Source organism: Myotis nattereri, assembly GCF_964212035.1.
Source record: "Myotis nattereri genome assembly, chromosome: 2".
NCBI classification, from domain to species: domain Eukaryota; kingdom Metazoa; phylum Chordata; class Mammalia; order Chiroptera; family Vespertilionidae; genus Myotis; species Myotis nattereri.
In genome coordinates, this window is record NC_138076.1 from 32,171,093 (window position 1) to 32,183,511 (window position 12,419).

General features: G+C 38.2%; 1 protein-coding gene across 1 annotated transcript in view; it reads right to left on the reverse strand.

The window, feature by feature from the left end:
* Nucleotides 1–12,419, reverse strand: part of MYO16 (myosin XVI) — a 418,102-nt gene that overhangs the window by 23,175 nt on the left and 382,508 nt on the right. The window contains exon 33 of the mRNA XM_081084505.1: nt 8,106–8,197. Within this exon, the coding sequence (XP_080940631.1) occupies nt 8,106–8,197 (92 nt within the window). The remainder of the gene's footprint in view (nt 1–8,105; nt 8,198–12,419) is intronic.

The following is a 12,419-nucleotide window of genomic DNA, read 5'->3' on the forward strand; positions in this document are numbered from 1 at the left end:
GACAGACACCTTTAAAGATCACTAGGAGGGAGAACCTGCAATTCTAGAAAGTGAAAGGAAAGCAGTCCTGGAAGTGTTGGAAAGAAATGAATCACCAGGGGCAGATGGGATATCAATATATTTATTTCAAGCCACAGACACTGAGTCTGTCAAAATCCTAACAAGAGTATGTCGACAAATATGGAAACAAAACAATGGCTACAGGCTGGATGCATCTCATTTACATCCCAGTTTTCAAGAAAGGAGATGTCAAGGAGTGCAGTAACTATAACACCAGTTCTAACATCCCACACAAATAAAGAGGTTGTTTAAGCTGGATTCTAATTGTGAATATTCACTGGATACTAGAGTGCTCCAAAGAATTTCAGAAGGTTGGTCTATGTTTCATAGACTACAGTAAAGCCTTTGACTTCATGAATCATGAAAAGCTTGGATTGCTCTGAAAGAAGTGGGGGTGCGTCAGCACTGGACTGTTCTGAGGCATGGGCAGGAAGCCACTGTCAGGACAGGATATGAAAAGACTGAATGGTTTCCTATAGGCAAAGGTATCAGACAAGGATCCATTTTATCTCCCTATTTTTTCAATCTGTATGCAGAACATAGCATTTCAAAAAAGACTAGACTTGGGAAAAAGTGAAAATTGGTAGAAGAAATATCAATAACTTAAGATATACAGATGACACCATCTTATTGGCAGAAAGTAGCAATGATTTGAAATGACTTCTGATGAAAGTAAAAACAAAAGTGTGAAAGCAGGACTCTATTTGAACATCACGAAGATAAAAAAAATCTTGACTATAGAAGAAATACACATCTTTAACATAGACAATGATACTAAAATTGTTAAAGATTTTGCTTACCTTGGTTCAGTCATCAATTCAAATGGTGACTGCAGCCAAAAGGTCAAGAGAAGATTGAGACTTGGAAGAATGGCAATGGAAGAACTGGGAAAGATCTCCAAGAGTAAAGATGTGTCATTGGAGACCAAAGCTAAGGTCATTCACACTCTCATGTTGCCAATTGTTATGTATGGATATGAAAGTTGGACAGTGGAGAAAGCTGATAGGGGGAAAAAAAGATTCAGTTGAAATATGGTGTTGGAGGAGAGCTCTACCGAAACCCTGGACCACTAGAAAGATAAGCAAGTGGGTCCTAGAGAAAATTAAACCTAGGATATCACTGGAGGTAAAAATGACAAGCTTTAAAAGTGTAATGGAGAGTTATACATTATGTTCAGGATGTGATTCAACTTGGTGTGTCAGGCAGGGATGAGATCAGGACCTGGATATATATTTCTCTAAAATATGGTGCCAAAGCAAATACGGTAAAATGATAAGATTTATTGAAGTTGGGTGTTTTACTAGTCACTGTCATTTTTTCCTAAGATTATAATTCTATATAATAAAGAGGTAATATGCAAATTGACCCTCATGCCCTCATATCACAAGATGGCTGCCCCCAGGTCATCACAACATGGCCACCCCCACATCGTCACAAGATGGCCACCCCCACATTGTCACAAGATGGCCACCCCACGTTGTCACAAAATGGCCATCCCCATGTTGTCACAAGATGGCTGCCACAAGATGGCCACCCCCACGATGTCACAAGATGGCTGCCCCCATGTCATCACAGGATGGCCATCCCCACATTGTCATAAGATGGCCAGCAAGAGAGGGCAGTTGGGGGGGACCAGGCCTGTAGGGGAGGACAGTTGGAGGTGACGGGCCTGCAGGGGAGGGCAGTTGGGGGCAATCGGGCCAGCCGGGGAGGGCAGTTGAGGGTGATCAGGCTGGCAGGGGAACAGTTAGGTGTCAATCAGGCTGGCAGGGGAGTGGTTAGGGGGTGATCAGACAGGCAGGCAGAAGCGGATAGGGGCAATCAGGCAGGCAGGAAGGCGAGTGGTTAGGAGCCAGCGGTCCTGGATTGTGAGAGGGATGTCCAATATCTGCAGTCAGATATCCCCTGAGGGGTCCCAGATTGGAGAGGGTGCAGGCTGGGCTGAGGGACAACCCCCCCAGTGCACAAATTTCATGCACCGGGCCTTTAGTCTATGTAATAAAAGCCCAGCAACCATTACAGTGAAACAACCAGAACGACCAGTCGTTATGATGTGCACTGACCACCAGGGGCAGATGCTCCATGAAGAAGCTGCCCCCTGGTGGTCAGTGTGTTCCCACAGTGGGAGTACCTCTCAGCCAAAAGCTGGACTCACGGCTGGTGAGCACAGGGGCAGTGGCAGGGGCCCTTCCCGCCTTCACAGCAGTGCTAAGGAGTGGCAAGCCAAGAGTCAAGAAGCATGCGGGTGGACCATTAGGACCGAGCAGGCAGGCGGTTAGGAGTGAGGGATCTCAGATTGCAAGAGGGCACAGGCTGGACCAGCCATGGGCAAACTACGGCCCACGGGCCGGATCCGGCCCGTTTGAAATGAATAAAACTAAAAAAAAAAAAAGACCGTACCCTTTTATGTAATGATGTTTACTTTGAATTTATATTAGTTCACACAAACACTCCATCCATGCTTTTGTTCCGGCCCTCTGGTCCAGTTTAAGAACCCATTGTGGCCCTCAAGTCAAGAAGTTTGCTTACCCCTGGGCTGGACTGAGGGCCCCCCTACAAGAATTTTGTGCATCGGGCCTCTAGTATTCCATAACAAAGTATTTTTGAAAATCACATGCATGACATATATACTTTATCAAAATCCCAGATAAATGTTGGGTCCTGCTGATTCAATATAATCTCCTACATATTTAGGTAGTATCTTCCTATTAGAGTCAGAGTTGATGTTCAGAATATTAACCTTGAAAAAAAGGAATATATATATATATATATGCCTAATTGACCAGTCGACCAGTCACTATGATGCACACTGACCACCAGGGGACAGACACTCAACGCACAGGATTGGACTCCCTCCTGTCTGGATTGGGCCTGCAGGGATCAGGTTGAAACTGGCTATCCAACATCCCCTGGTGGGGTCCTGGATTGCGAGAGGGTGCAGGCCAGGCCAAAGGACCCCACACGGGCCTCTAGTACTGTAATAATAATGTCACGCCCTTTTTCAGCATTTATTATATTGCAGGCAGCATGCTTGACATGTTACGCATATTCTCTCTAATAAATCTGAAAAATAATTACTATTTTCTATACTCACATGTTAAATAACACATATGGGATTCATACGTAGGTCTTTTATTTCTTTTATTTAAAAAATTAAATTGAATTAATATTGAAATTCTTAAGTTAACCAGAATTTATACTTAACCACATTTTCTCAGTTGCATTGTTACTTGCTCCCTTATGCAATAGTGTTGGCTAATTGCAGGTTTCTCATCTGGAAGGTGAGCATGCAGAGATTTCAAAGATCTTTCTTCTCTTTAAAAACATATCCCAATTCTCATTTCTCATTCTTTTAATATTTCTTAAAATTAAATTATCTTCATTGGTAATAGTCAGTGTCTTCACTAGGAAAACTATGTACTTGAATACATTTAGGACATATGTATGGTTTGAGTTTTATGAAGGAAAAATGCAAAATATAGGATTTGGTTTTGTTGTCTTTTTTCTTCTAACTTTTATATATCTGTACAGGATATGTCATTTTTCTGTTGAAAGGCTGCCATTTATCTCATACCATCAAATTAATTTCACTGCTTTCATCTCTTGCACATAATATGGAAGTCATGAGTGGTGCATACTGATTCCTAGGAACTTCAGCTATGTGAAAGAGCATCTATGCTAGATCTTCATCTGTGTGTAGCTTCTGAATGAAATACATAGATATTTCTTTTTGAAATGGTTATCTATTTTTTCCCTACCATAGGCTTTAGAGCTATCCCTTAATGATTAAAGTAAATGTCTAGATTTAGTTATTTTATGTAACACACTTTCTTTTCCATGCCACAGTATATTTCAAAGCAGGTCTATGTCACAAATAAAATGAATATAGAAAGAAGCCACTGGGTTTATTTAGTACCCTGCAACTGTTCATTTTGTTAATATGTGACATTACAAAAAGGTTTCTTTGATCTTTCAGTAAAACAAACCACATAATTTGTTTCTTGATGTGGATCAATGGCATATTGATTATGCTATGGCATTCATTGGCAGCTGTTTCTGGAGTGGGCGAAATATATACTAAGCTTTCAGGTGCTGAATTGCCACTATTTTAACAGACACCATTAATGATTTCTTACAATGAACATTTGAATCTGACAGATATTAATAAAATTTTTTATGCTCTTTTAGAAAAACAAACAAATATAAAAAAGGCTTGGCAAGAAATATGATAAATGCCCATAGTGAAAATCAAAAATCATAAACCACACGATGGAGAGCAGACAGCTGAGAGGAAGAAAATGGCATGCAGTGAAAGTTGGTAAAGTAAAAATGAGAATGTAAATACAAATAAGCTGTGCTCAAATGGAAAAAGAAAACATCTCATTTTTCAATGTCAAGTGTGGACCCCTAACCAGATGTGCAACCAGCAATTTTACGCCAAGGGCAAGCACTAAACATTTATTTTATCCAACCCTGTCTGGCACCCTCCTGTCTTCAGGACACCCCTCCTGTGCTGCTCATGCTTTTGCGCTATTTATAATCCATGGGCTTCCTGTGTCAAGTTACCTGGCCTTTTGCGTCAGCAGAGGATTGCAATCACAGCAAAAAATGCTAAGAAGTCATTCTGGGTTGGAGGATGTTCTCAGTATTTCATTCACTGCTGAGTCTTCGGCCTCTGAATTATTTCTAAGGGCTTGCATCATGCCAAGTGGCACCAAATTTTTTTAAAAGTGATTTTATATCTCATAAAATGTCAAGTAGGTAAATATCATATTATTGTTTTTACAAAAGTTGGTTTTTGCATTCTAAAACCAATCTAAGTGGCTTCTATGACCTATGCAATTCTAAATTTGAGTACTGGATGTGCCACAAAGCCCACCTCCAGGGCTAGCATGTGGAATTCTATGACGTCACACATTCACTGCTGGTTTTATTCATGCTGAGTGCTTTGGAAGGTCATGAGTATTTTATCTCAGTTCACAGCATGGACCTACCAAACCCATATAAGGAGCATAAATGAACTCAGCCACATTCACAATACAGCTAATGTCTCAGTTTGCACTATTTTCAAATATTTTAAGTAAAATTATTTTTTACTACTTTTATGTAAATCCATGATAGTTTGCAAAATAATAAAATTAATAAAAATCATGATGCAAATGAACATAAACTACATTTTTAATATTCGGTACCATGAAAAAAGAGTATCAAATTAGTGTCCGTTAAAATTCTTACTTGCAAGCAATGAAAACTAACTCTGAACATCTTAACAGTTAAAAGATTTATTGGAAATGCAAAAGAATGACATGAAGTTAGAAAATAAGATCTCACAAATTGGACAAAGCTGGATGCAGTGGCTGGCAATAGATATACATTGACCAACATCTGCCACTGGAGGGAGCCACCACTGCCAGATGTGACCCCCATGGCGCCATCTATTCTGTCCTTTCCAGTATATGTCTCTCACTCCATAATCTATGGTTGATAGAGTGACTGAGCCCTTCTCACATATATTTGTCTAGCTGTCAAAGGAGAGAGAAAAAGGGAGTCTCCCTCTTAACATTTCACGGTGGTAGGTGAGAAATTTATGACTGGCAGCTAAAAATAACAAATCATCAATGTCTACTACAGCTGCTTAGATTTTTGTCTTGAGCCAAACATTCTTCAAATTTTATGAAAAAGTTGAATTACTCCTGCATTCCTTTAGTAGGTTATTGTAAGTTCATTCTCAGAAACAGGACTTATGATGCTGACATCCATTCAAACTGTAGACTCTGAATCTTCCCTATAATCTTGGGCAAATTACTAAATCTATTTCATGCTTTCTTTACCTACAACAATGCCCATATGGTTTATTTTCCTTAAAAAGATTTTATTAAAATCACTGATGATGCTAATTAAAATATAGACATCCTTAAAGAGGGAAGGTTCAATATTTTAGTCAACATTTTATTTTGCTGCTATATGTACAATCAGTCCAGCTGACTTTATAGAATTCCTATTTAATTGCATTAGTAGAAAATCTAAAGTGTAATATGCCTGTATGTGTCCATATTTCCTCTATAAATGGGACACAAGAGGCATTTGTGCTGAAAGATGTGTGGCCACTAAATGCATAGTTTCATATAACTTGTATAGCTTTTCAACAGTGAGGAATGTGTCCTACCATGAGAATACCCATACTTTTACATGGAATAAAATGACTCTGGTTTTCCATTTCCTTGAAAAAAATGCATTATGAGATAACTGGAGGCTGACATATTTGCATTTGAAAACAAGCCTCCATTGAAAACTAGGAATGGGAAATTATTCCTGGTGACCTTTCCCATCTCTCTTTGCTTCTTGGCCAAGTCCATGAAAGATCAGAGGAAAAGTTTCAGAGATGCCTATGTTAAGCACCTTCTTTTAATATTAACTTTTCCTGCATGCACCACATTGTAGTGGGAGTCCTGGGAAGGGTGTCATTGTGCTCTCATGTACAGGAGTCAACCCTGTAATAAAAATCAAACCAGTGTTCATAACAAGCAGGGCCCTCTGTGAATTACCTTAGATCAGCGGTTCGCCACCCCTTTGGGGGTCGAATGACCCTTTCACAGGGGTTGCCTAAGAACATCGGAAAACACATATATAATTACATATTGTTTTGTGATTAATCACTATGCTTTAATTATGTTCAATTTGTAACAATGAAAATACATCCTGCATATCAGATATTTACATTACGATTCATAACAGTAGCAAAATTACAGTTATGAAGTAGCAACAAAAATAATTTTGTGGTTGGGGATCACTACAACATGAGGAATTGTATTAAAGGGTCGTGGCATTAGGAAGGTTGAGAACCACTGCCTTAGATAAAGCATCTTTAACGCTTATAAGGTAAAGTAAGCGAATTTCTAAGGAACAGAGAGGAGATTAGGACAATATAGTATTGCAACCAATTAGCATTTTCTTTCAATTTCAGTGAAAATGATTTGAGCAGATTACCTCCTGTGAGATTTATTTTTAAGATTAAAATTATTGATTTTTCACACTACCTCATCAGTGTTATTTAGAAAAGTCTCATCTGATAATAAGGCCTTTCCTACATTATGCGAAATACTCAGATGCAAGCTGATCATTAGCCGGATAGCTGATTTCATGAAAACATCTGGATACTTGACTGAGATTTTCAAAGAATTTTACACAGATATTTGCAATACTAAAAGATGTAACAGTAACTTCATACGAAATAAGAATTCTGCTGCTACACATTGAATATGTTGATAATAAAGTCTATTGTTGTTTGTACACCACCTCGAATGCAAAGTGGTATCTTTTTGAAGATAATTACTGAAAACAGTATTTTAAAATTCAACATATCAAAACACCAAACTATATAATATAAATCCTTCTTCTTTCTAAAAACACTAGTGGTTATTTTTTTTTCTGGAAGTGATAACCTTGATTTTGGTAAACTTCCTAAGTCCAAGCACATAAGCATATATGTGAAATCACGGAAACACAATGTTGTACACTGCCACCTCATTTTGATTTTACTGGGCTCTGATCACATGTCATATTTTAATTGAATTTGGATTACATGGAATCTGGAAGAAGTAACTGAGATATAATGGCATGCCGCAAACCATAGGTGCTTCATGTATTTTAGTTCCATTTATTTATCACTTAAAGGGCTCTTATTTTAGCTGAGGTCAAATGTGGAAAACTTATTCACATAATTCAGTACATTTAATATCATCTTTCCCTGACAGTAATTTTAAAATACCATAACATAAATTATATCTACACTATTACATTTTAAAACCATTTATTCATTTTTTATTTATATGGGACACATTATTATTTTTCAAACCCACAGAAAACTGAAGTCAACTGAAGTAGAGGAGAAAGAAGAATGTTGAGCTGAAGAAACTTAGGATGGAGATGGGAGTAGCTCCCCTCTCTAATCCAGTAAAAAAATACGTTCCTGGTCATACTTAATGAATTTCCTGTCATAACTTAATTTGTTATCATGGCATCTATGAATATCTGGGGGTCATTACCTGAGTGGTGTGACTCTCTCTATGTCTCTGAAATGTTGAGGTCGCTGTCCCACTCACAGACAACCTGGAGAATCCCTCTTCTTCAGGTAAACCTATGGAAGTCAACACAAAGTAGTTAAGTTGTGTGTCCTTTCTCTGAATAAAATAAGTTGTGTACTTACTGTAAGAAAATAAAATTGTTATATTTTATAGATTGAAATAATCATCAGTTAAATACTAATTGAATAATAAAATTTTCATAAGAAAATATAGAAAAAACAAAGTATTGCTGCATTTCCATTTAATACAAGAAAACATATACTAGCAAGAGAAATACAATGATAATGAAGAAATATGTTATCATAGCACAAAAGTGAACAAAATTCAGCAAAGAAGTATTGGAGGGGAGAAGGGAAACTTTTCTATAAACTGAAAATTGTTTGATGGAACATCAATGGGGGAAAGAGAAGTATATGGACAGTGGAAAGTAGATGAGTTCCTTGAGTTGATAAAGGAGACAGAGTTTATATTTCATTTGTGCGGTAGCAGGGATGAAAAGAAGGGATTAGAAGATATATAAGGCACAACCAAGTAGCAGATGAATTCCATAGACTATAGTTTCTTTTACATACAAATGGAGGGAAGAGATTGGGTGGAATTCTATGAGGAAAAGGTCAGGGTAGCTACTCATCCATAACAGACCAAATTGTAACCACCTATATAAAATGAAGGGTGGATTTGAGAAAATCAACACCCTCCCCCCCAAGTAATATAGAAGTATCTATAAGGCACCAAAGGATTTTATTAATTATACTTTATTATAGAAGCATAACTGCTGACACTTTGGGTGATATAATTCTCTGCTGTGGTGCTGACCTGTGCATCATGGGATATTAGCAGCATCTCTGGTCTCTACCTAAATGCCAGTAGTACCTCCCCAGTGTGACAACCAAAAATGTCCCCAGAAATTGCCAAACATCCCAGGGAAGCAAAATCATCCCTGGCTGAGAACCATCCTGAAAGAGGGATCAATATAATCACAAGTGACTCATTAATGAAAATGAATAGGTTAAAAAAGTAACTACCCAATGGAATGAGTTCAACCCAAAGAACTTCAAATTCTGAAGTGATTGCTACTCTTATCTGAAATCATAATTAGTCGTAAGGTGTAATTGATTGAACATATACATGATTCCCACATTAAAATCATTAGAAACTCAAGGCATACTTTTTCCAATTTCAGCAGAGAGTTAGTTGCTCAGGGAAGTCCACAAAATCCTATCATCACATAGCAAAACTTCCCAACTGATCTTCCTATTATGTATACAAATACTCTGAATGCAAAGGTTAGCTTCATTGAGACTGAACAGACTAGGGCCAGCACCCGGAAACTGACACACCTATGGATGGGGGGGTGGGGGTCATTGCTGGAGACTGGGTCCCACCATATGTAATAGCAATGTCTCCAGTTGACTAGGGAAATACTGTAGTAGAGACCATGGTAGCAGGTGTGGGAAAGCGGTGTTAGAGTGATCTGACATCTAAATAGGGGGAAGGAGCATGGAAATCTAAGTTAGAGCACAAGTTGAAATTTCAGGCAACTAGATCAGCAGATAGTTGGCAATATGCCCAGGGAGCATGGCACAATACAGGACTTGGGACTCATGTGAAGGAGGATGTCAAAGGTGAGGGCACAAAGGGTAGATTGACAAGCAAGACAAATGTCTACTTAGAGAACATGGTTCACTGGAGGTCTTACTGAAACCAGGAATCTAAGGCAGGAGAAGGACATTGTAATCCGTTTTTCAAAACTAAATTATAAGTTAGAAGTTTACTCTATGAATCATAGCAGAAACTCTGTTTATTGAGGATACACACTCAAAGCCAAACCCATAGCATAACATTTTATATAGTATCAATTAAATAAATTTACAAAATATTTATGATCAGCCTCTGAATAAGGCACTGGAAAATACAATGAAGAATAAAGAAACACCTCTACTCTTGAGGGGCTCAAATATAACAGGAAAGACCCTTAGCCAGGCTACACAACAGAACGACTTAAGAGGTAAGTAGGAGTACAGCTAACTTTGAGCAGAATCTTGGGGAAAGCAGGGATTAATTCTAACTAAAGGGATTAGAGGAAATGTGATGGTGGAGATACCAAAAGATCTGGCCTTTTAGGATGGAGAGGATTGAGCAAAACAAGTGAGATGAGGCAATAAAATAGGAGAAGACTGATCCACATCTGGGGAAGTGGTCTGTAGGAACTGCATATAATATTGAATGTCAACTGTAACAAAAAAATAAATAAAGAAAGAAAGCATGCATGAGAGTATGGCCAGAGGAGGGAACCTGGAGGATATTCTGGAAGGTAGAGCAGGTCAGATGTTAAAGTTACATAACATTTCACAGAAATTTGATAGTATTTTATCAGTAATGGGTAGGACTGCAGATTTCTCAGAGGGGCTGTGACACCATTTTACCAAAGTGGTACGTTAAAAGGCATTTCTTACCTGTTGACTAAAGAAATCCTTGACATCAGAACCTGTGACAGGTTAACAGGACAGGGACGATGGTTTCAGTTTGAGCAAGGTGCATATGTGGGAACAAAGAGCCAGGTGATGACAGAGGGTGAGTGAGGGAGAAGGGAGGGTGCCAGGGAACTCGATGTGAATGGTCTCCTCCTGATAAAGGAGGAGTGAGGAGGGTATAAGGAAGAGTCCTGTGGAGTGGAGGGAATCCTTGACACTTGTAGCACAGAGAAACTCATGGCTAATATACTAAGAGAGTGTGAACTATATAAAGTAAAGTAATAGTTGGGAACTATTGAGGTGTAAAGGAGGTCAGAGGGCAGGACTTTTTCTTTTTAACCAACGTAATATTTTATGTTGCTGCAATATTGAAAGCAGTACTTCTTTAAGGTAAATTATCCAAAAATGACACCAAAGGCACAAACCATGAAGGGGAAAAAAAAGGATGAATGCTTTCATTTAAACATTAACAATAAATGTGTTAAAAATATAAAATAAATGCAAATTTAAAAGAACAATATAGAACATTCAAATACACTAAATAAAAGGCTTGATTTTTCTTAAAGCATCCTACAAGTCAAAATAAAGGCCTTATCCTCAGATTTTAAAATATGGGCAAAGAATCTGTATAGAAAATTTAAGTGAATATACATGACCACTAAATAATAAACCTGTTCATTTTCATTAAGTGCAAAGAAATGCATATAAGACTACAGTAACTTACCCATTTTATCTATCAAGATAGCAAATATTTCAAAACTTTTTATCACATAATATTCACAAACCCATAAAAGGGCGGAGAATATGTAGTGAAATTCCACTTATTCATCACCAAGCTTTGGAATTTTCATTATTTTAATCGTTTCATCTACTCATTATCTTTTTAGAAAATATTTCCAGAAATTTAAAAATTTTCCAAAATCATTTCATATGTAAATTCTTGAGCATGTGTCCCTAACTGAAAAGGATAGTTTTGTGTATGTGTGTGTGTGTGTGTGTGTGTGTGTCCTCATGCATCTAAGAACACAGTATGCATAGGCTCTAGAAAAGCCCCAAAGTCTTGGGGGTAGAAAATTCAACTGTGTGTTCCCACAGGGTTGCAATGTCAGTGTTGGCGGGGGGGGGGGGGGGCATTTACGGTTAACCTAGAGCCACCGACTTGTTGACTTCCATTGGTAGGTAGGTTTCCACCCCAGAATGATTGCTCGCACTAATCTACACAATGGAATACTACGCTGCTGTAAAAAAGGAGTTCTTACCATTTGCAACAGCATGGATGGAACTGGAGAGCATTATGCTAAGTGAAATAAGACAGTCAGAGAAAGATAAATGTCACATAATCTCACTCATTTGTGGAATATAATGAACAACATAAACTGATGAACAAAAACAGATCCAGAGACAGAGAAGCATCGATCAGACCGTCAAACCTCAGAGGGAAGGCCGGGGAGGGTGTGGGTAAGGAAGAGAGATCAACCAAAGGACTTATATGCAAGCATAAAGGCCTAACCAATGGACACAGACAACAGGGGGGTGAGGGCATGAGTGGGGAGGATGGGGGGTAATGTGGGGATAAGGACACATATGTAATGACTTAATCAATAAATAATTTTTTTTAAAAAAAAGAACTTGCTCTGGTTGTCTCAAGGCCACAACCTTTTCCCCAGCCCCGGCTCTCAAATGATACTTTTCCAGTTTAAACAGTGCTATGCCCCTTCTTAAACATATTCTTTCTATGGCAGCAACAGTTGCCTCAAAGTGCTAAGCATGTCTGTTCAATATGAAACCTTCACTTTAAAAA